At 43.2% G+C, this 24,332-nt stretch overlaps 1 protein-coding gene and 1 pseudogene across 1 annotated transcript in view; one reads left to right on the top strand and one right to left on the bottom strand.

The window, feature by feature from the left end:
- Positions 1–241: 241 nt before the first annotated feature.
- Positions 242–10,675, bottom strand: LOC102907407 (pyruvate dehydrogenase E1 component subunit alpha, somatic form, mitochondrial-like; annotated as a pseudogene).
- An 11,961-nt stretch (positions 10,676–22,636) lies between these two features.
- Positions 22,637–24,332, top strand: part of LOC143266776 (protein VCF1-like) — a 463,727-nt gene continuing 462,031 nt past the window's right edge. Inside the window, exon 1 of the mRNA XM_076562435.1 lies at positions 22,637–22,771. Coding sequence (XP_076418550.1) covers positions 22,720–22,771 — 52 coding nt within the window. The 5' untranslated portion in view covers positions 22,637–22,719. The remainder of the gene's footprint in view (positions 22,772–24,332) is intronic.

Genomic DNA, 24,332 nt, shown 5'->3' with positions numbered 1-24,332 from the left:
TGTCAGGGTCAGTCCAGGTGAAAGCAAAGATATTTTGAGACTGAGGACTGAGAGGAATAGAAAAGAAGGCATCCTTGAGATCTAGAACTGAGAAGTGAGAGGTTCCTGAGGGGATAGTGGACAGGAGAGTATAAGGGTTAGGCACTACAGGATGGAGAGGGACCACTGCAGAGTTAATGAGCCGGAGGTCTTGAACCAGGCGGTGGGTTCCATTAGACTTCTTATCTGCAAGTATGGAGTGTTAAAAGGTGAAGAGGTTGGGCAGGGCAAGTTTTTCCTGAGGAGGTCAGAAGTGATAGGCTTAAGTCCTCTCAGGCTCTGGAGTGAGAGAGGGTACCGAGCTTCGGTGATATATCTGGTAGGGTGCTGTAGCTGGATAGTAATAGGCTGATGGTGCCTAGTGATAGAAGGGTTCTGGGTGTCCCAGACTTTTGGGTCCACCTGAGAGGCTGGCAAGGGAAAGGAACTGTTAGAGTTCTTAGGGTGGGTGGCTAGGAGAAGAAGGAGAGGAGCTGGTGGTGTGTCTGGGGTGAGGTGAATGTGGGCAGTGAAAGAAATGGACGCTCCTACCTTAGCTAGAAACTCCCTTTCCATTAGAGGCATAGGGCAGCTTGGCACCACTAAGAATGTGTGTGTGAGAGGGATGCCCCTGAAAATACCATTAAGTGGTGGGGTCTGGTGAAGTAGGTAAGGCTGTCCCCCAACCCTGACAATAGGGGGAAGAGAAGAAGTAGGGCTCCAGTAGTCTCTCAGGACAGAATAGGTAGGAGATGGGTCACACAGATATTATTATCACTACCCTGGGTTCCTTGTGTGAGATGGGAGTGGCCGGGGCATGACCCGGGCAGCATCCATCATCATTGAAAGCCAAGCCTAGAATGTCAGCTGGAGGGTGGTCCTGATCTGGCGTCCTATGCTGCTAGCCTATTCGGACAATCAGCTGACCAGTGGTCCTTTTGGCACCATTTTGGACAAGGCCCTATGGGTGCCCCCTGTGGGGTGGTGGTGCAAGCCTGGGCCCAATGGCTGTCTTTCCCACACTTGAAACAGGGACCTGGTGGCTTTCCAGGAACTGGTCAGAGAGCATGTCCTAGCATCTGGCAGTTTCTTTTTTGGGCTTTTTTTTTTCATCTCTTCCATGGTTCACCTTAAATGCCACCATTAACACTTCTGCCTGTGGGGTCAGAGGTCCTTTCTTCAAGCGTTTAAGTTTTGCCCCTATATCGGGGAAGCTCTGTGAGACAAAGTGGGTCATAAGGAGCTGCCTGCCCTCTGGGCTTTCAGGATCTAGGCTACTATATTGAAGGAGAGCCTTAGTGAGCTGTTCTAAGAAATGAGATGGATTTTTATCCTTATCTTGAATAATCATTTTCAGTTTTTCATAGTTTGCTGGTTTTAGGGCTGCCTTATGGAGGCCTGCCAGGAAGCAGGTAATAAAGCTATCCCTGGCTAGAGACCCACCTTGAGTGTTATAATCCCAGTGTGGGTCCTGATCAGGAACCACCTCAGCCCCTGGAGGGTGTGCGGGGTTAGTTTGGTGAACCTCATCTGCATGCATCCTAGCCTGCTCCCAAACCCGCCTGTGTTCCTCAGGAAGTAGATTATTAGCAAGTATCATATATATGTCATGAAAGGTGAGACTATAAGATTGGGTAATATATTGAAATTGTTTAATAAAGGAAGCAGAATTAGAGGTATAAGAACCCAGTTTCTTTTCTATGTGAGAGAGCTCTGCAAGAGAGAATGGGACATGGACCTTAACCAGTCCATCCACTCCAGGCACCTCTTGCAAAAGGAGAATTCTTGGCGGGTTTGAATTGCTGGGGTCAGACCCTTTAGCTGTCTGAGAGCGGGTAGTAGGAGGTGTGAAGGTTGGAGTCAGAGCTGGGCCTTTGGAAATGCCCTTTGTTGAAGAGGAGGAGGAAGCCAGAGGAAGAGTCGAAGGGACAGGCGCCCTGGGAGCAGGAGTGAGAGCGAGAGGTCAGATAGGCAGAGGTTCATTTGCAGGATCTAGAGTTAGAGGATCCGGAGTCGGAGATTCGTCCTGTTCAGGCATAGCTAAGAGCATATGGGCAGGAGAGAAGGAATCCAGAAGAGAAGGTTTAGAAATTAAATAGAAAAAAAAAGCTATAATATAGGGTAACTCCTTCCATTTGCCTGTTCGCTGGCAGAAGTTAGACAATTCCCGTAAAATATCGGGCTCTAAGGAGCCGCTCAGCGGCCATTTTTTGTTGTTTTCTAAGGCATATTTGGGCCACCTCTTAGTACAGAGATGGCCAAGCTTAGGAATCTTTAAATAAGGCATTAAGCTGAGAGGTTTTAGAGATTCCAGAAGGTATCCTAGGGGAGAGGTGGGACTGATAGGATTGGAAGCCTTATTTCCCATGTCTGCAGCAGACAGGCAGGGAAAAAAATGTGATCGAAAGCCAAGGCCCCAGGTGTCCCTAAGGCCAAGGACAGATCCATACCAGGCACAGGACACCAGGCATCTCGTTAGACATAAGGCGGGGGCTTAAGGCGTGTGAAGGCAAGGACTCCTGGGGAGTCCAACATCATTTACTGCTTCTTCAAGCTAGAAAAATGTGTTGGCCTTACACAGCCTGAGGACGCACCTGAGGACGGGGGTCTGACTGTAAGAATTATATCTCAAACTGCAGACATGGGAGATGACTAGAAATTTTAGCCTGCGATAGGGACCAGCCGTAGCCAGTGAAGACCGTGGCCAGGGTACCCCGAGTCTGAGGGACACCAGAGGGGTGCTGGACACTCGACAGTCCTTCCCATGGGTCTAAGAGACTGTTTACACGGCTGAAAAGTGGGGCACTCACCAACCGAAGTAGCCAGTGGTGAGTGCCGGATCCGGGGGCCAGGCAAATGTACAGTGTCGTGGATGGAGCAGACGCTCCCGCCCCTCCGATATAGGTTCCTGAGCGCAAAGTGCCAGGAGGGCCTGCTGTGCACAGTACCAATAATGGTTTTTAGTGGTGCTCTTAGCCTGCGAGGAACATGACAAACCCACTAACAAGAGCTTTATTAAGGAAAGGAGAAAGGGATAGATGTGATCAGGCTTGCTGAAGGACATGTGTGGGAGAAGAGGGCAGGGGGACGGACATGGGGCCTGCCTTTTTAAGGGTCAGCTTGTACCTGTGCACACAGGCCCACGTGGCTACTCCTCACATGCGCATAGATCATGTGGTCACGCTGCATGATTATGTGACCACGCAGCACATGGGGGCATGGGTTACACAGGACATAAGACCTGGAAATGACTAGGTGGGAATGACTAAGTGTCCCGCCTGAGCATGCGCAACCAGGGGGGCGTGGTTGGGATTTCTATCAGAGATAGCCTCGTGTAAAGTGCTTTATCTCCAGTATTAGCTATTATATGGATAGTATACATGTGTGGGGATGGTGAGGGTGGTATGTGTGGTCATGTGTATAACTGTGTGTGTGTGCATGTGAAGGTTAGAAGAGAACACTGGGTGTCCTGCTCTATCCCCTCTACCTTATTCCCTTGAAAGAGAGTCTCTCACTGGACCAGCAGCCAGGTGGGCAGTGGAAAAGGCCAGCAATTCTCCTCCCTCCCTCTGCGCTCGCCCTTAGAGCTGCAGTTACCGGTGTTCGTTGTGGATGCTGGGGATTTTATCTCAGTTCCTTGTACTTGCACAGAAAGCTCTCTTGCCCTCTGAATGTCAAGGTTTGCAAGCCTGTTTTGTTTTAGAGCGAATGTTGATGCAATTTATTCTTTAAAAACAGTCACAGCAGACGGGGAAGACGAGATAACTCAGTGGTTAAGAGCACTGGCTGCTCTTCCAGAGGACCCAGGTTCAGTTCCCAGCACACATGTGGTGGCTCATAGCCATCTGTAACATCAGTCCCAGGGGACCCAGTGTCTTCTTCTGGACTCCATGGGCACCACTATGCACATGGTACACAGACATATATGCAGACAAAGCCCTCAACAGAAAATTAAAAATAAAATAAACTTAACAAATAGTCACAACAGATATGCCCTCTCTTCCAGTTTCTGTCTTCCTTCTAGAAAGGCGTCACTCCACCTCTAGTGAGATCAGTCAAGAAACTGTGATAAACTGCTCAAGGACAACTCCTCTTCAAAACGAAAAGAACATTCCGTACCTATGTATTTAAAAATCAAAACCACAGCCGGGCAGCGGTGGTGCACACCTTTATTCCCAGCACTTGGGAGGCAGAGCCAGGCGGATCTCTGTGAGTTTGAGGCCAGCCTGGGCTACAGAGCAAGATCCAGGACAGGCACCAAAACTACACAGAGAAACCCTGTCTCAAAAAACCAACCAACCAACCAACCAATCAATGAATCAATCAATCAATAATTGATAATTCCTGACTAAGATTCTGAATGCCATTCTGGGTCCGTTGGAGTCAATAAAGTAACCTCTACCCCTGGAAAACTGTGGAGTTTTCTGTAAGGTATTGCTCATCTCTTTCCCACACCATGTCTTCTGTGCCGTTCAATAACTACAGAGCAAAGCCCTTTGTTCCAGAGAGATAAAGAACAGGACAGACATCCGATACACACCACAGACAGACAACAGACAGACAGAAGACGCAGAAAGAGAAGTGGAGAATTCAGTTTTGGACTTACTCTTGGTTTAAACTACTTCATGAGGAAGACTCTGGATTCTTCTTTTTTTTAATCTAACATAATTTCTTTATTGATTCTTTGGGAATTTCACACCATGAACAGGCAGTTAAAAAGTGCTTTTCTCACCAACTACTTGGGAAAAAAATATCTGAGGGCTTCCCATTACTTCCAAGGCTTTCTAACTTTCCAGGATTCTAATATACCTTACTTTATGTTCATGCACTTGTACTAATTTAGCACATTTACACTTTCCTCTGTTACTCTCACTCCATTTTGGCCTTAGCCTTCTCATCCGAAACATATGAGACCCCACAGATTCTGATTTAGTAAGCCACCCAGACAAGACCATTCTTTCAGTCTTCGGTTATGAGATGGGTGGGACAGCAGCTGTGAGAACAGACCTCTTCTTCAGAAGAGATGGAGGGACCAAGAGTTGCTGGCGGTGGGACGGCAGACATGGCATGGCAGAGGCAAGGAAGGATGGTGTTGCCCTTGAAGGAAGAGATGAGATGTGGGTGGGGGTAGTGGGGATGCTAGGCTGGAAGAAAGGGGAATGAAAAGGACCATTCTGCTCCCAGCTGCTTCCCAGATGCCATTTGGGACACATGAATATCTGTGGTGGTATTGTGTTCCCCAAAATATTATGCACACTAATAAACTTATCTGGGGTCAGAGACAGAAAAGCCACTATATACAGAGGCTAGAAAATGGTGGCACTCACACCTTTAATCTTAGCATTCCAGAGGTAGAAATCCCTCTGGATCTCTGTGAGTTCAAGGCCATATTGGAAACAGCCAGGCATGGTGACACACTCCTTTAATCCCAAGAAGTGAGCCTTTAATTCCAGGAAGTGATGTCAGAAAGCAGAAAGGTATATAAGGCGTGAAAACCAGGAACTAGAAGCTTTTAGCTGGTTAAGGTTTCAGGCTTTGGAGCAGCAATTCAGCTGAGATTCATTCTGGATGAGGACTCAGAGGCCTCCAGTCTGAGGAAACAGGATCAGCTGAGGAACTGACAGGGTGAGGTGGCTGTGGCTTGTTCTGTTTCTCTGATCTTCCAGTGTTCACCCCAATAACTGGCCTCAGGTTTGATATTATTAATAAGATCTTTTTATTAATAAGATCTTATTATTAATAAGAACTTTTAAGATGCCTACTACAAATATCTTTGTCTTCATCAACGTCTGTTGCACACGACACAATCCATGGCCGATACCATCAGACTGTAGGCAGGTGGGAGCCCTTCCTGGTCAGGCTCTTTTTCTTTTATGTACATTGGTATTTTGCCTGCAGGTACATCTGTGTGAGGGCATCGGTTCTCCTGGAACTGGAACAGTTGTTATTTCTCATGTGGGTACTGAGAATTGAACCTAGGTCCTCTGGAAGAGCAGCCAGTGCTCTTAACCACTGAGCCATCTCTCCAGCTCCCTCTTTGGAAACATGTGAATGGTTGATAGTCAGTAATCACCTATACTAATAGTTTGTTCAAATGGCTTATGATATAAAAACAGCAGGTATTTCCCTTGTCCAAATGGCCACAGAGATTTCTTGAGCTAAGGAGAAAAATCTTGTTTTATTACCCAAAGAAGACCAACCTAAAGCAGAGCATGAAAGAAATATGATACACCCAAAGGAAAGCTAAGAAAATAGAAGGAAAATTGTCTCCTTCATTAGCTATTGTGCTGGGTTTTTGTTTGCTTTTTTTTTTTTTTTTTTTTTTTTTTGTCAACTTAACACATGGAATTTTCTGGGAAGAGGGAATCTTAACTAAGAAAACCTGTACCAGATTGGACTATGAGAAAACCCAGCCCGTGGTATAAAAAGCAAACTGAGCAAGCCACAGGAACAAGCCATGGGAGCAAGCCACGGGAACAAGCCACAGGAACAAGCCACGAGAGCAGCATCCCTCCGTATTCTCTGCTTCAGTTGCTGCCACCAGGTTTCTGCCTTGAGTTCTTGCCTTGACTTTCATCAATAATGTACTGTAGATTGCAAGCTGAAACAACCCCCTTCCTCTCTGAATTTCTTTTGGTCATGGAGTTTGATCACGGCAATAGAAAGGCAAACTAAGACAGCTATGAGATGATATACCCCAGAAGTCCCTCCCTCCAGTCAGTTGCTTGCATACCCTCACTGCTAAGGCAGGATGCTTTCTGAATTTAAACCTCCTCCCTCCTGCTCCTGCCGTCTGCCTTCTCCAGAAACTGGTCCAAAGCCTGCTTGCTCCGCAGACACCCACCCCAAGCCGTCGCTAAACCTCCCTGCTCCCGGAATTTCTAAATTAGAAAGTGTAAGTTCCTTTTTTTCCCCTTCTTTCTATCTCTCAATTCTGGAGATCTCCAGCTTGGCTGGCTGCTGATTTCTCTGTCAGCCTCCAATGACATTATCCTGGATTTTCCTTCTGGGTTTGTTCCTAATTTGTTTAAGACAGGGTCTCACGTGGCCCGGGTTGTTCTCCAGCTTGCTTTACAGCCAAGGCCTGCCTGACTTGAACTGGGGATCTTCCTGCCACTGTCTTCTCAGTGCTTGCATTCCAGGCATGTGCCACCACACTTTTTGTTGTTGTTCTTTTTCTTTTCTTTTCTTTTTTTTTTTTTCCGAGATAGGGTTTCTCAGTGTAACAACTCTGGTTGTCCTGGAACTCTCTCGGAAGACCACGCTGTCCTCGAATTCACAGAGATCTGCATCCTTTGCCTCCTAAGTGCTGGGATTAAAGGTGTGTGGTTTTTAAATTCTTTTAGCTGAGGCCAAGAACCTGCAGAAGGCATCCTGGGTCCCCCAGTAGCAGCAGTGGCTTCATTAACCGGTCTTTCTACTATTCCCATAGGAAAAAGGAAGTCAGTTTTGCTTGAATACCTGGGTGAGTTTTACTTGCTTTGTCTGTCCTTTGACAAACCAACTTCATTGTCCTGTGAAGAGGGCTCCCTTGATTCTGTCCAGAGGGCCTGGAGACTTCCATGGCAAGGTGAGAACTCTTTGCAGACTTTCACTGTATTGTTTATCATGTACTCTAGAAAGCCAACTCATTTTGTAGCTGTTTTGTTTGGGGTGGTTCTGTTTAGTTTTGTTCTGTTCAGTTAAGAAAGAGTCTCGGGCTGGAGAGATGGCTCAGAGGTTAAGAACACTGACTGCCCTTCCAGAGGTCCTGAGTTCAATTCCCAGCAACCACATGACAGCTCACAATCATCTGTAATGAGATCTGGTGCCCTCTTCTGGCCTGTAGTTATACATGCTGTATACATAATAAATAAACAAACAAGTAAATAAGTCTTAAAAAAAAAGTCTCGCCAGTAGCTTGATCTGCTTAAGGGGCCCCTGGCAGTGGGATCAGGATCCATCCCTAGTACATGAGCAGGCTTTTTGGAACCCACTACCTATGGTGGGACACCTTGCACAGTTTTGAGGCAGGGGGAGGGGCTTGGACCTGCCTCTACTGAATGTACCAGGCTCTGCTGACTCCCCATGGGAGGCCTTACCTTCTTGTAGGAGGGAATGGGAGGTGGATGGGTGGGTGAAGGCTGGAGGGGTGGGAGGAAGGAAGAGGGGGATCTGTGATTGGTATGTAAAATGAATAATAAAATGTAGCATAAATGTTAAAAGGTCTTATTAATAAAAACAAACCTGGAGTCAGGTATTGGGGTAAATGCTGAAAGATCAGAGAAACAGAGCAAGCCACAGTCAACCTCACCTCACCAACTCCTCAGCTGATCCTGTTTCCTCAAACTGGAAGCCTCTGTGTCCTCATCTGAATGGATCTCAGCTGAACTGCTGCTCAAAAGCCTAAAAGCTTAACAGACCTAGTTCCTTGTCCTCACGCCTTATATACCTTTCTGCTTCCTGCCATCACTTCCTGGGATTAAAGGCAGGTGGCACCATACCTGGCTGTTTCCAGTGTGGCTTTGAACCTCACAGAGATCCAGACGGATCTCTGCCTTTGGAATGCTAGGATTAAAGGGGTGTATATGTGTGTGTGTGTGCGCGCGCAGGCCATCATTTTCTGGCCTCTATATCTAGTGGCTGTTCTGTTCTCTGCCCCCAGATAAGTTTATTAGGGTGAACAATATTTTGGGGAACACAATATCACTACAATAAAATTCCTTAATAAAAAAAAAGTCTCACTTTGTAGAGACTGGTCTGGAGCCTACAATTTCTGGGCTCAGCTTTGTGAATGCTAGGTTTATAGGCTTGGACCTTGCCTGGCAATTCATTTGTATTGTAGACTGTTTGCAATATACAGGAAAGTTAAATAAAAAGAGTCAGATGTAGCCAGTCTTTCTTTTTGGACTTTCTTTGGGGACTGCCAGCCCCCAAATAATGACAAGGAGACTTCTTATTATGAAAACTTGGACTTTAGCTTAGGATTGTTCCCAACTAGCTCTTATAACTTAATTAACCTGTTTCTATTAATCTAGGTTCTGCCAGGTGGCCCTTTACTTCTCCTCCATCCTATATATCAAACTCCCTCCGTGTCCCATCTAACCTCTCCTGCCTAGCTATTGGCCATTCAGCTCTTTATTAAACCAGTCAGGTGCCTTAGGCAGGCAAGGTAAAATAGTAACACATCTTTACATAATTTCTCAAATATCCCACAACAGTCATAACTCAAGCATTCATACACATCCATTTAAAAGTAATGTGACTACCATTTTTCATATTTGAGATAGTATATTGTCTGATATTGAATTCCGAAATTGTGTTGTGTAACATTAGGTATTTGATATATTTTTTGGAAATTTAAATTTTGCCAATTGTCCATAATATAAATTGTGGTGGTTTGAATACGAATGGACCCTATAGGCTCATATATTTGAATGCTTAGTCATGGGGGGTGGCACTACTTGAGAAGGATCAGGAGGTGTGGCCTTGTAGGTGGCAGTTTCGCTGAGGTGGGTTTGAGGTGTCAAAAGCCCATGCCAGTGGTTGGTACCACGCACTTCAAAGGGAGCATCACTGCTGTAGATGTGATAGCCTAGTTCCTCCAAGGGTGGCTCTGGATCAGCTGTAGCAAACTGGGCAGCATTCTCAATTTCTTTCCTCACTTCCACATCAATCTTTAATTCTGCAACACTCACAATATTGCTGTTCATCATCCTATCCTTAAGAAGCGTAATAGAGTCGCTCTTACTTCTTCCTGGATTTCTTCTCGAGTGCGGTAACTGACTCCAGGGTTGCTCATACTATGTCCATGGTAACAATAAGTCTGTAGTTCCATCAGAATGGGCCCCTACCAAGACCTACAATAGGCAGCTGCAAACTTTGTTGCCTCTCAGACATACAAGATATCCATTCCATCTACCCTCAGTCCAGGAATAAAATCTCCTCTTTCGTAGTAATCTGTGCTGGCCGCTGCTCTCTCATCAGATGTCCCCATGCCATAGCAGTTATTTTCACAGATGAAAATACAAGGTAATTTCCACAATGCTGCCATATTGTAAGCTTCACATATTTGACCCTGATTAGCAGCACCAACACCATATAAAGTCAAACAGACCTCATCTTTTCCATTATACTTGAAGGCCAGAGCAATCCCTGCTCCTAGGGGCACCTGAGCTCCAACGATGCCATTGACCCCATAGAAGTTCTTGGCGTACATGTGCATCGATCCGCCTTTCCCTTTAGCACAACCTCCTCTTTTTCCTGTTAGCTCTGAAAGAATTGCTCAGACAGTCAGGCCCCGAGTGAAGGTGAAGTCATGCGCTCGATTGGCTGTGATGAGATGGTCAGTGAGGTTTATGCCAGCCTCGAGGCCCACACAGTGGCTTCCTGACCATCACACAAGAGAAAGAAACCACAAATAATCTTCTGTTTATACAGCTGATCTGCCTTTAGCTCCATTCGCCGCACAGTCTGCATCATCCTGTAGTACTTGAGCCTATCCTCTCTGGTGAGCACTGTGGTGACTGGAGGGCTCTCTTCTAGCCGATGAAGGTCACATTTCTTAATGTCAAATATAGCATCATTTGCAAAATTAGGGGAAGCTACTAGCACTCTGCTTGCTGGCTTCTGAGCAGCACCTGCCAACACGCGGGACACGGGCGAGCATCTTCCTCATGGAGTGCAGCAAACCCACGCAGTGGCCACCAGTTAATGGGAGACTTTAAAATGGATGGTCGCTCATCATCCACTGTAAGAACTCTGTGATTTCAACTTTAAGAACATGAAATACCCAGACAAAAAGTCTTGAAAACATGTAAATTGAGGAAGAATAAGTTGCATGCAGTTTATACGTTGTTGTACGCAGTGTATCCATGTGAATAAGAGTGTATTGGATTTGTATAGGATTTGAAATGGGTAATGCAGAGTTTATAACTTCCCCTCATCATATCCTACACCAGTTACTACATGGAACAACTCTGCCATTTTCTGTGGTGTGAGGCATGCTGGGATTAATGCGATTCACAGGTAGAGTGGCAGCCACTCTGTATTGTAGAGGCTAACATCTGTTGGCAAAGGCTCTACATAATCATGTATTTAAAAAAAAAGCTACTTCAAAGGTAAAACAATTTAATTTTCTCTATTTAGACATTTAACAAACATGAACTTGTAATCCCATTGCAAGGCACACTTTTTATTCCTTTTGCATTTAAGTATTATGCTTTACCTTTCTAGCAGTTGCTATAAGGTATGCTAACTTTTAAAATGACATATAATCCTAAGAATTTAATAAATTAGATCATGGTTGATGTTACATACAATCCTGTTTATAAACAAGGATGGTCTAAATTTTTACATGCTTGGATTAAATGAACAAGGGTCCTTCTGTGTAAAGGCAGGATTTGTGTGTACACGAACAGATGAGGGGAAGTTATAAACTCTGCATTACCCATTTCAAATCCTATACAAATCCAATACACTTTGACCATAAGTAGGCAGGATATTTGCTTATTTGTTCAGCTGGGTTCAGTGTGAGGACTCCTGCGTTTGTCTTCTGTGCTGGGAGACTGCATGCCAGAGCCTACAGAGGACACCACCGCTGCAAAGCAGGAGTTTCCAGAAGAAAAGCAAACTTAGAAACAGCAACCTCCCAAGCAGGAGAAGCAAGCATTTGATCTACAGGATTACATTTGCCAGCTACTCTTTCCAATATAATCTCTAACTTATTCAAGTGTGTTGTCTTTGTCTGGACCTGGTGCCATAGGAGTGTTGGTGGCTCTGTGTAGGGTGTGGGCATTTTAAACAAGAGTGAAAAGAGGATTTCATTAAGATCGGAGGAAGCTACCAGCATTTTGTTTTTGTACTTCATTTAAAAATATTCACTAAGACCTATTATTCAAACCATTTGGAAGCTCTTACCGTAGTCTGAGGCACCTTAGGTCTTCCTTAGTAATGTTGTTGAGAATATCAGAAAGTGTATTGTCCTCTTCAACAATCTGCAACAATGATTCAGTGTATGAGATAAGCAGCTTCTCAACAGTATCATAGGAATACTTGGATTTAGAAATTTACCTTTTCTATTGTACTGGCATCCACTCCTTGTAGTTGCAACCAGTCTATAAATTCTCTGTCTGTCCCCAGTTCATCCAGGGGTGCCGGATTCTCCGTACCACCTAGAATGATTCCAGTTTTGTTTTATTGTATAGTAATGTATAACCATAAACTGCTTCAAAAGTAACAAAGCAGATGTAATGACATATCCAAATAGAACATAAATGTGATGTAAAAAGGAAATGAATTAAACTGTTTTGATTTAAAAAAAAAAAAGCCCATGCCAGGCCCAGTGTCTCTAGTTCTCTCTGCCTGTGGATCAGGCTGCAGGTCCTGCTGCAGCCCCATGTGTGCGGCCATGCTTCCCACTATGATAATAACGGACTAAACCTCTGACACTGGAAGCCGGCGCCGATGAAGTGCTTTCTTTAGAAGAGTTGCATTTGGCCATTGCGTTTCTTCACAGCAGTAGAACGGTGACTAGGACATAGACATCTATCTTCTGCATCACGTCTAAGTATAAAAAACCAATGCTACAACTCTTTTTTTCCTTTCCTTCTTATTAGAAAGAGTCTCTCTAAGTACTCCTGGCTATCCTGGAGCCTGCTGTGCACACCAGGCTGGCCTTTGCCTCTTGAGTGCTGGTATTAAAGGTGTGGGCCACCATGCCTGGTACTCTATAACGCTCTTAGCAAACCATTCCCATACTCTGGATGACCTGCCTTATGTGGAGAGCTTAGGTTACAGAGCCTTGAGCTGCTCTCGCCTCCAAACTGGGCCACACTCCCTGTAGCCTTTCTCTGAGAGTGGATGTGGTGGAATCATTTCCTTCCTCCAGACAGTTGCAAACTAAACAGAAAAACGAGGCCTCTGTGGAGTCTTACCTAGTGCCCATTTCCCCAATAATTCCCAGGCTCAAAGTGACCTTGAACTAAAGCCCTAATTCTTATCAGGTGCTTTGCTTGTCTTCATATCTTATGGCGTGTATGTTAAGTCACATGGCATGGGATATCCTTTCCCCAACCCTAAACCAACAGGAGGAAGACATTCCCTTTGTTCTTTGGAACTGAAGGCTTTTCCTTCAGTATCTCATCAAGGTTGCCCATGGCCTGATGCTTTTAACTCTCCAAATAAAACTCTTTTAAAGGGTGGTAAATCATCTTGGTTTTCTTTCTTTCAAACCTAAAACATACTTTTCTTTCTTTCTCTCTTTCTCTCTCTCTCTCTCTCTCTCTCTCTCTCTCTCTCTCCTTCCTTCCTTCCTTCCTTCCTTCCTTCCTTCCTTCCTTCCTTCCTTCCTTCCTTCCTTCCTTCCTTTCTTTCTTTCTTTCTTTCTTTCTTTCTTTCTTTCTTGACAGGGTTTATCTGTGTAACATCCCTGGTTGTCCTGGAACTTGCTTTGTAAACCAGGCTGGCCTTGCTCTCACAGAGATCCCCCTGCCTCTGCCTCACAAGTGCTGGGATTAAAGAGTACACCAACTACTTCTTCCTGGCTTTTGTTGTTGTTGTTGTTTTTTTTTTTTTTTTTTTTTTCCAGACAGGGTTTCTCTGTGTTGTTTTGGTGACTGTCCTGGACCTCACTCTGTAGACCAGGCTGGCCTCAAACTCACAGAGATCCTCCTGGCTCTGCCTCTGGAGTGCTGGGATTAAAGGCGTGCGCCACCAAGCCTGGCCTGGCTTTTTTTTTTTTTTTTCAATGTTATCTTTTCAATGTTTCATGGTAGCAAAGTACCTTCAACAGTGTTAGGTCAGACCCTAACAAGAGGATCTAGAAGGCTGCTGTACTGCAGAAGTGAGCTGAGAAGACAGGCCACAGTGGACAAGCATCAGATTTCTCACAGCGACAGACTCGTCTAACGCGTGTAGTTTGCATGTGCCTGCCTGACTTTTCAGCCAAGGCAATTTTTTAAAAACGGTTATATTTATTTTTATTTTTTCCTGCATGTATGTCTATGTGAGGGTTCCAAATCTCCTGGAACTGGAGTTACAGACAGCTGTGAGTTGTCATGTGGGTGCTGGGAATTGAACCCTGGGTCCTCTGGAAGAGCAGCCCATGCTCTTAACCACTGAGCCCTCTCTACAACCCCCTAGAACATTTTTATTATTATTTGTCTAAAAGAACTGTAGACACAAAATTCCAAGTTCTTTGATAACATTTTCCATTGTCCGTATCATTGTAACATGTACCCATCTATGAATTTGTAAATGTTGCTAAACTGAGAAGGAATTGTTGGGTTTTTTGATATAACATCATTTAAATTGTTTTTTAGGTTTACTATCATTTAATACCTTTAATACCCACTTTTATATTCTCTCTGTGTACAATGAATCCATAAGGTTCATATATTATTAGTTTTAAAAAATGTATTCTGTGGGAGTGCAATTGCAATTACATGTGAGGCTATGGGTTTGGCCATTGGCACCATCAAAAATAAGTAAATAAATGAACAAACATCAGTAAAGAAAAACATCTCTCAAAGGACAATTCTAACCACCATAAACTCCCAATGTTTCCCATCATAGATTTTGGAAGCTCGGACTAACCAGTGCATGGGAACTCCAATGCTGCTTCAGTTGTACAGTTATCTGACCTCACCATCCCTGAGGGTTCAGTGGGAGTGAGAGCATGAAAGGCCATCTCAAAAGTGCAAGTCTTGTTTTGCCTTTGGCACTGTGGTGCCTTGTCTGGGATAGGTCTGAACCACCTGTCAACTCTAAGATTTCACAAAAGGACTCAGCAGACTGATCCCCCTTTTGGAAACCACTGAGAGGTGGAAAGGTGAATTCTCCTCCTGCCCATGTGTTCCTGTGTTTCTTTCACTTCAGAAGCTGGTTAGTTCTGATGCTTAGACGCACATGCTCAGTCTTAGCCACGTGATTCTTTTATTAAGAAAATTTGTTCATTTTACACATCAATCAAAGATCCCGCCATGTAATTTTTTTTAATAGAAAAGAACACAAACTCTGGAATCCAGATTTTAGCGTGAGTTAGGAGTTCCCTCCAGCTTCTAATGCTGTAACAAAGCAATATAATCTAAGATGCCAGTAGGAATTACATATAGACAAAAGCCCAAGATGCTATTTGGTAAAGTTAGGTCTTCAAAATCCATTCACTTGAAGGTGAATACAAGGACTCAAAGATTTCCAGAGGTCAGTTTTCAGTGAGTCTTTATGGAGTCCATATGCTCCTATATGGGTTACACTATGTAATAAGGTGGTAGCAATAAATTAGCTTTATATTTTATTCACTTATTTATTTATTTTTAGTTTTGAGACAAGGTCTCACTATGTAGTTCTGGCTGGCTTGAAACTTGCTGTGTAGACCAAACTGCCCTCAAATTCACAGAAATCCACCTGCCCCTGCTTCCTGGGTACTATGGTTAAAAGCATGTGCCATCATACTCAACTAATAAATTAGTTTTAAAAAGAAAATTTGTTGACAAATAATGTCTTAAGGTTTGCTTTAGTAGCTTACAACGTTGCAGACCTAACTATGTTTACATATGTTACTTTTGGGTGTATGATACACCTAAGGAAGACCAAGTTTACTCATTTTCTAACTTCCTTTTCCTCCCATTCTACTTTCCTGTCTGGGACACCAAGTAGAGGAAAGTCAAGAGAGCACGTAGACCAGTGGATTTCGTACAGTTGACATAAAATCCACAGCTCTCATCCTAAAGGAAACAGGAGCTAGTTTCTTCTGGAGCCATTCTGAGTGACCTTGGCCCAGGAGCACAGATTTAGGTTACCCCAATTCAATTTTCCAAAGTGGAAGCAGTTTCACAGAGTTTTTTTTTTTTTAATAGTTTTACAAAACAAAGAAAGTCATAAATCAAGGCAAGTTTAAAATGTGTTGATAGGTATACCGGAGAGGTGTGTGCAACAAGATAGACCTGTTCTATAGGCCTAAGATACTATTTCATGACATTCTTAGCTCTGGGATTGGCAGAAGGCAGTGCTCTGCTAAGTTAATAGCTTCTCAGAGGTTTTTATTTATTATCGTTAGATACTAGTTCTAAATTAATAGTTTCTAAGAGATTTTTATTTATTATTACAGAATGTTAGTGCCAAGTTAATAGCTTTCAAGAGGTTTTTATTTATTATCACAAGATGTTATTTCAGATACAGAGTGGGGCAAGGAAGCCTAAAACTACCCCATGATAAAGCAATTAGCCTCTGAACCGGCAAAATTCTAATCTCTCCATAATACTCAAATTCCAATTGCTCCACCAGTCTCTGCAGAGATAAACACAAGCAGACACAGCTTCTTTTCATGAATTTTCACCACAATACTCTTTGTTTAAATAAAAGAAACTTCAGAGAAAAAAAGTGTAGTGCAAGGAAGAGTTACTGGGCCCGACACAGATCTCGGCTGCCTGGATGCTACTCCATCTGGCTTCTAGTCATTACTGTTAAGGAAACAGCCTGTCCAGAGAACAAAGGGACTTACTCCAGGAAAATAACAAAGGCAGGAATAGTTATGACTGGAAGAAAAGTTCTTCTAAGTCCTGACCTCAAGGTTGGCCTCTCCATTATAAAACCCTATGAGAAGTAAAAACTAATAAACTGCACATCCAAACAAAAGTCCCGATGCTAAAGCAACTGTCAGTAAGAATTCATTCCCATTGCCAAACTTGGTCTGTAATCCCAGCATTCTGGAGGTGGAGGGATGAGGATCACGAGTTCAAATCTGGCCTTGGTGAAATAGCAAGTTCGGGACCAGGTGGGATTACAGGAGACCCTGGCTCAAACACACACACAAAAACAAATAAAAACGAAAGAAAAAGAAAAAAAATTCAGATCATTTGTGTACAATACTGTTCAAAATATACTTTCTTTTGGTAAAGGATGTGATTTTTTTTTCCAGTGTTTTTAGGGTACAGGTAAAATCATCCCAAAAGATTATGAGCAGAGTGGTGAGGGCTGCGAGGAAGACAGTTATTCAAGGCAAGGCTGAGTGGGAGAAGCATGTCCTAGAGACCAGGATCTCGGCTTGAACATGGGGCGACCCTGGCTGTCTCCAGCGCTGTGCTTTATCCTAAAGTAAAAGATTCAAAGAAACATCCGGGCAACTCTTAGGGAGACTGGCAACGACCTCATTGCCATCACTGCGCAAGCTCTGAATCAGCCAATCCTAGACCACGCCTGGCAGCTTCCTTCCGGTGAGGGAGGGACTTCTGCTGATGTTTCGCTAGGGCGAGGATGGGCGTACAGGCTTTCGTCGCGGAGACGGTTCGCCGCTCTCTCTTAGGTAAGTAGGAGAGACTTCGGTGGTCTTCCCCATTCCGCTTACCTTCCCCAGCCTTCATTTCTACAGCTGTTGACTGGAAAACAGCGGAAAATTTTCAGTCCTGTGTGGGTGAGTCGCACTTTCCGAGGCCGCTAGATGGCAGTGTAAACGCGCTATTGTAACCCTTCCTGCTCCACCCCGCCCTTTGTGCTTAAAAAAAAAAAAGGTTTTCTAAATCATGCTTCCTCTGCCAGGTCCTTTTTTTTTTTTTTTTTTTTTTTTTTTTTTTTGCTTGTCAGTGGAGGAATCTTTGCTGTTCAAATTGGCGCCTTTTTTTTTCTTTTCCTGTTGGCAGCCTAGACACCCAAGCTACTTGTATTTTGGCTTTTCCAAAAGTCGTTCTCTTTAACTTGTCATTATTTAAGGATCTTTGTAAGCATCCTTGTTCTTTCATTTAACCATTTGTATTGAGTATTAATGATAACAGTTCTTACCCACTATCACCCAGTACTCACTATTTATAGTTTATGATAGCTGGTTCAGGTTTTTTTTTCTCTTTTAATCCATATGGGTATATATTTTAAACACGCAGAGATGAGTATTCGCGTTATTGCTTTTAACAACTTTTAAAAAAATCACATTGAACCCCTCTGACATGTATAATTACTATGTGTTATTTAATGATTTGAAAAAGACACGAGGGACTAGAGAGACAGCTCAGCAGTTAAAAGCTAGTACTGCTCTTACAGAAGACCCTTTCCAGCACCTACCTTGGCTCTAGGGGATCAGACACCTCTGGTCTCACTGAGCATCTGGACCCACATTCACAGACAGACACGTATAATTAAAAAGTGATAAAAATGAATCATTTTAAGACTTGAACATTTTTTCCAAATGTGACAAAATCATCTAATAACCAATTTCCCACTTATGTCAGTGGCATGCATCATAAAGTAGTGTACCTAAGGGTTGTACTATAGTTGCTTTGCTTTCTGCTTGCTCACCATTATAGTTCAGCTCACCATCATCAGAACAGTGGCTAGCTGTGTATTCTCAACATTGGTATCTCTTGAACAGATGACCAAGTAAGTGCCTGAGTTCTTCAGGGTACCATTTTCTTTTTCTTTTTTTCTTTTTGTTTTGTTGAGACAGGGTTTCTCTGTGTAGCTTTGCGCCTTTCCTGGAACTCACTCTGTATGTAGCCCAGGCTGGCCTCGAACTCACAGAGATCCGCCTGGCTCTGCCTCCAGATGCTGGGATTAAAGGCGTGCGCCACCACCGCCCGGCCAGGGTTCCATTTTCTATACATACAACATGACTGAGTAGGAGCAGGCCTGGTGGTTCAGGCCTGGTGGTACAGGCCTGTAATATAGCTACTGGGAAGCCTGAAGTAGGAAGGGTTGCATTTCAAAGTCTGCCTGTGCTACAGAATGAGTTGAAGGTCAGCTAGGACTATTTAGTGAGACCCTGTCCTGAAATTAAAAAAAAAATCAGGAGAGCTGGAGATACTGCTCCATAGTAGGCCGCTTGCCTAGCATGTCAGTTATCATCCTTGTATTTAATGCAGCAAAGCATTTTACAAAGCAGGCAAGTGATTAGACAGTGATGGACCAGGTATGTTGGCAAATATTGGTACTCGTTACTCATCTGGATACCCTTGGTTACCATGTCTATATCTGTGTACCACAGTTGCCATAAACTAAGAGTGGTGGCGGAGCCTGCTTCGGGGGGTTGGCCTGCATAGGCCAGCAGGGTTTTAGCCTGTGCTCTAGTAGTCATGGATACTGTTTTGATTTTGACTTTTTCCTTTGAGCAGGGTTTTTATTTTTATTTTTTTATTTTTTTTATTTATTATTTTTTTTAGCAGGTTCTTTAGCCCAGAGTAGCATTGAAATGGCTAGTCTAGCTGAGGATGACCTTAGTTCCTGATCCTCCTGTCTCCACATTCTCAAGTGCGATGATTAGGGGTGTAGTGTCAGGGGAAAGCATATCAGTATATTTCTTAAAGATAATTCCTCCAGAAAGTGAAAAGAATATTTTTGTACTGACATACTATTTCAACATCTCCCAATTATCCACAGTTTGCATTTTTGGAAATAGATTTATTAGTTCATTCACTCTTTGAAGAAAGTTTCAATACTCATTCTATGAGGATTCTTGTTTACCATGCCTTTACTATGATTTATATATATTAAATTATTATAAATATTATAAACTAACATTTAAATAGTAGCTATTATCTTGTATAACTATGTTAAATATTAATTTATTAGATATTTATTAAATTGTTTTGACTTTAAAATATTGGATATTTATGCTTATATGTGGCTAATAAAATTTAGTTTAGTAGCATTTAATTATTAAATATAAATATATATTAATAATAATTGTTATTGTTGTGGTACTGTGCATTGAACCTAGGACCTCATACATGCTAGGCAAATGCTCTACCACTAAGCTATAGCCCAAACCCTAATTTTTAAAGTAGTTATTTTATTGATTTTAATAGTTGTAGGTATAGAAATTAGCTACCATTTGTCATCTGCATTGCAATTCTCTCTTTTTTTTTTAATGTGAACTATGTTAATTTAAACAAGCTTTTCCCCCACGTGGTAAGGTTGATTTAAAAAAAATATAGGATGATGCCAGGCGTTGGTGGCGCACGCCTTTAATCCCAGCACTCGGGAGGCAGAGCCAGGCACATCTCTGTGAGTTCGAGGCCAGCCTGGGCTACCAAGTGAGCTCCAGGAAAGGCGCAAAGCTACACAGAGAAACCCTGTCTCGAAAAACCAAATATATATATATATATATATATATATATATATATATATATATATATGATGTTTCACAAATTTGGATGTTTTCTTATGCATAGGGACCATCCATGCGTTTCTGGATTATTCCAGTTTTAAGATAGGTGCTGCTGAAGCAAACACTGAACTGTAAATCCTTGACTTTTTTAAACTTTGCAGTTATGTTTGTCATTTTCAGCTGTATAATTTTTTTTCTGTAACCAAATTTATTGATTTTTGCCCCTATGCTGGGATAAATTCAGTGTTCAGACTTTATAAGCAGAGCGCCACTGATCACTTAGCATTCATTCATGCCTTGTTTTCAGGGATTTAGTCTTTGGTAGAAAGCTGAAAACATCCCCTCTGATTTACCTCTCTTGTCACTTTTTTTGTCTTTTTTCTTCTTTTGAGTTTCAACTTACCCTGCCTAATCTCCCCCCTAAAAAGAAAACCCACAGTAATTATATAGGAATGCCCACCCATAAGTACTTGTTGAATTTTGAGAGGATGTCCCAATTAGATGTTCTTAAATAATCTCCTTTTGTCTTTCCCTTCTCCAAAGTGTCAGACCTGTCCAATTCTGGTTCAGTAACTCGCCCAAGCATGCACATTGTTTTTTGCTCCCTACCAGCAGAGGTGGCCACTGTGGAATAGGCCTCTTCCTCAGAATAGATGGAAGGGCCGCAGTAGCTGTTGGAGAGGCCTGTGGGGGATGATTGGGGGATGCTTTTGCTATTAAGGGAGAGCTGAGAGGATATGCAGATGAGAGTAGTGACTTCATTAATCTGTGTTGTTCTCCCATTCCCCAGGGCTTCAGGGCTCCACCTGCTTTCTCTGTCCTTTGACAATGCGACTTCATTGCTTCTTCAAAAGAGAACCCTGACTAAAAGCAACTTAGGGAAGAAGGGACTTACTTGGTTAACAATTTTAGGTTACAGTTCATTATTGTAGGGAAGTCCAGGGAGGAAGTTAAAGCATCCACAGTCAAATACAGGGAGAACAAACATGGATCCTTACTTGCTTGCTCTGGCTAGGGAATGGTGCTGCTCACAGCGGGCTGGGTCTTCCTATGTCAATTAACAGTCAAGACAATTTCCTATAGGTGTGCTCACCCAACCTGATCTAGATAATCCCTCATTGAGAGTCTCTTCCCAGGTGATTGACTGTAGACTGTGGTAAGTTGACAGTTAAAACTAACCATCACAGTGCTAGAAACTGAGTTTAAAGTTTTAATTTCCTTGTTTGTTACTAATATATAAAAGCTGTTGAGTATAACAAGTACTATGTAACTTGTTAAATCCGCTTAAGTTCTAGTATTTTTTCTTAGATTTTAAAAAATTATTTGGTTTTATTTTATGTGCATGGGTGTTTTCCTTGCATGTCTGTCTGTCTGTCTGTCTGAGGGTATCGGATCCTCTGGAAGTAGAGATACAGACAGTTGTGAGCTGCTGTGTGGTGCTAGGAATTGAACCCAGGTCCTCTTCAAGAGCAGCCAGTGCTCTTAACTACTGAGCTATCTCTCCAGCCCTTTTCTTAGATTTTTGTATGTCAATAATCATGACATTTTAAATAGAGACTCATTTACTTCTTTACGAAGATTACATATCCAGGTATTTTAAAATGAGTACACTGAACATGCAAAGCCTGGGTTCATCTCAGAAAAACAAACCCTACAGCATAAGTAAATACATAGCAGTAAAGAAGAGGGTTCTTTCTCTAGGATCATTCTGGAAACCATAGCTGTCTAACTTACCTGTTGGTATTTGGAACTTAGTGTTACTGGTGTTAGGGTCACAGCCTGGACCCTGACAGCCATAACAAGCTATGCTTTGTCACCTATCCTTAGTAGGCTAATGAAAGAGACAAGTAAATAGTGAAAAGCAGAGCAAAGATATTTAGTCTATGTGGGCACACTGGGAAGAGGGACAGCTTTGTTGACGCTCTTCCTCCCAAGTCCATCTTCTGGGTGCTGGCATGAGATGTAGGTTTATAAAGAGGGCAAGAGGTATGTGTTAACTGCAGTCCTGGTTAAGAGGTGGTCTCACTCATCTTTGGCATATCATTAGCTTAGATTCCATCTCTCTTCCAGGGCAGTCTGTTGTCAGAACCATGTGAAATCCATCCCTGGAAGACAAGTTCCTCCTCTGGCTGGCATCAGGCCTTTCAGCCTTTACTTTGTTTGAGCATAAGATTCTTGAGTAAAGTCCAGTTTCTCTGGGGCTGACCGCACTCACGTGGACTTCTCCTTGCTCCAGAGCAGTGGTTCTCAACCCCTGGGTTTGAGTGACCCTTTCACAGGGGTTGCCTATCTGATATCCTGCATATCAGACAGATACTTACATTAGGATTCATAGCAGTAGCAAAATTGCAGTTATGAAGTAGCAATGAAAATAAGTTTATGGTTAGGAAGGTTGGGAACCAGTGCTCTAGAGGAATTTCAGTCCTGCTTTAGCTGTGGAGTTAGCGGTCTCCCCATCATCATTGGTGTGCTTCAGCTGAATAAACTAAGTATAAATCAATGATTATTTTTCTCATTCATATTGTGGTACCTTGGCTTGGACAGGTTGAACAACCCCTCAAAACTAAGATTTCAGACAAGCGCAGAGAACACAAGGTCTGGAGCACCACTGTGAAAAGGAAAGTTCAGCTATGTGGTCTGGTGTTCCTGTATCCTGCAGTTTGAAGGCTTTGATTCCTCCAAGTAAGTACTCAGTCTTAGCCATGTGATTTTATAATATCTAAGACCATCATTTCTAGAATCATGATTTCATGGGGAATACAGAGTTCCTTTGTATCTTCAAAATGGAAACCAAGGGTTGTTAGTTTTTAAAATGAGTAACAGGTTTTATTATGGCATTTTATACTACTTTGTGTTGATCCTTGGCCCACTCCCCTTCACCATTGCCTTTCTCTTCCTGCTGGTCTCTGTCTTCACCCCAGCTAGCAGCCTTTCTGCTTTCAAAATGGGTCTGTAACAAAACAACACGACTTCCTATGCCAGTGCTAGTTAAGTATAGGGAAGGTAGGATGTGCTATTTGGTAAAGTTTTGTCATGAAAATCTGACGAATTTGAAATAAAAACTCAAGTTTCTATAGGTTTTCCGTGTCGCTGATAGACCATGCCAGGCAGGAAGAAAGAATGAAAGGGCCCTCTGCAGCCAATGAGACACTGGGTTATCAATGTCAGCTTCCTTGGAGACAAATGGATCTTCAGTTCCTGGTCTGAAGTACCAGGTCTCCCCCTGCAGGCTGCTCACTCCAGTTTTTCTCTTTTTTAAAACCGAGGCTAAACTGGCTTAGAGACAGACAGACAGACAGACAGACAGACAGATGAGATGGGAAGGAAATTCTCTGGGGTCTAAGACCTGCCTTTCAGAAAACCATGTCTGCCTATGATAATGTCTGCCTATGATAGTGCTTAAAATGGAAGCTTGTTTTGGTACAGTATGTGATTTTTTTTTCCTGTTATGCAGGGAATAGAGGCAAATAATTCAGAAAGAGTATGGTTTTCTTATCTCTGTCCAGGAGCTCAGGTACATCCAGAGCACCTGTCCATTATTGTCTGTGACAGAAAGGCAAAAGCTTTCTTGCCACCTAGGACATGATAAAGGATGGGCATAGTAAGGAGAAGCCAGAAGGCTTTTGAGGAGGAGAGTCCAGTGGCCGCCTGTTCTGTGTCCTTGGCTCTGTGGTGGATAGTTAGTGTGAGGATTAAGAGAAAGTCGGTGAGTGCTCCTCCAGAGGAATGAGTTCCAAGGCTGGCTGGAGTGGGTGTAGTATCCGAAGGACAGGTATTTGTTGGTGGGTAGGGCAGCTGTTCTGGAGATGAGCAGTCCCATCCATTAGCCTAGAGGCAGCTATGACGTTGGGAAGGTATGTCTTGGTGGGCCCCAGGAGGGAGAGTTGTGGAGACCTCACTGGCTATCTCCGCAGAGACTCAGAGCCTGCTGGAGACCTCACTGGCTGTTTCTGCACAGGCTCAGATCCTGCTCATTCTTGGGTAGGGACAGCTGAGTTCTTCTGGGGAGGGGAATCAAGAACTTCTGTTTCTTTGGTTCTGAGGGCCGCAGCAGAGAAGGCTTTTGTGCTGGAGGTCATTTTCTGGGTCCACCTGGCAAAATAAGGGCCTTTTTGGAAAGGTTTCGGTCATCCTGCCGTTTTCTTGCCATGTCATTTTCAGTGATTCCAGCTGGCAGCCAGGTTAAGGAAAGCATTTCTTAGGCGTGCGAATTGGGTGTTTTGACCAGTAGGTGCCAGTATTA

The sequence above is a fragment of the Peromyscus maniculatus genome, chromosome X (assembly GCF_049852395.1).
Source record: "Peromyscus maniculatus bairdii isolate BWxNUB_F1_BW_parent chromosome X, HU_Pman_BW_mat_3.1, whole genome shotgun sequence".
Classification (NCBI taxonomy): domain Eukaryota; kingdom Metazoa; phylum Chordata; class Mammalia; order Rodentia; family Cricetidae; genus Peromyscus; species Peromyscus maniculatus.
Note: the sequence above shows the minus strand (reverse complement) of the source record. Positions and strands in the feature narration are given on the sequence as shown.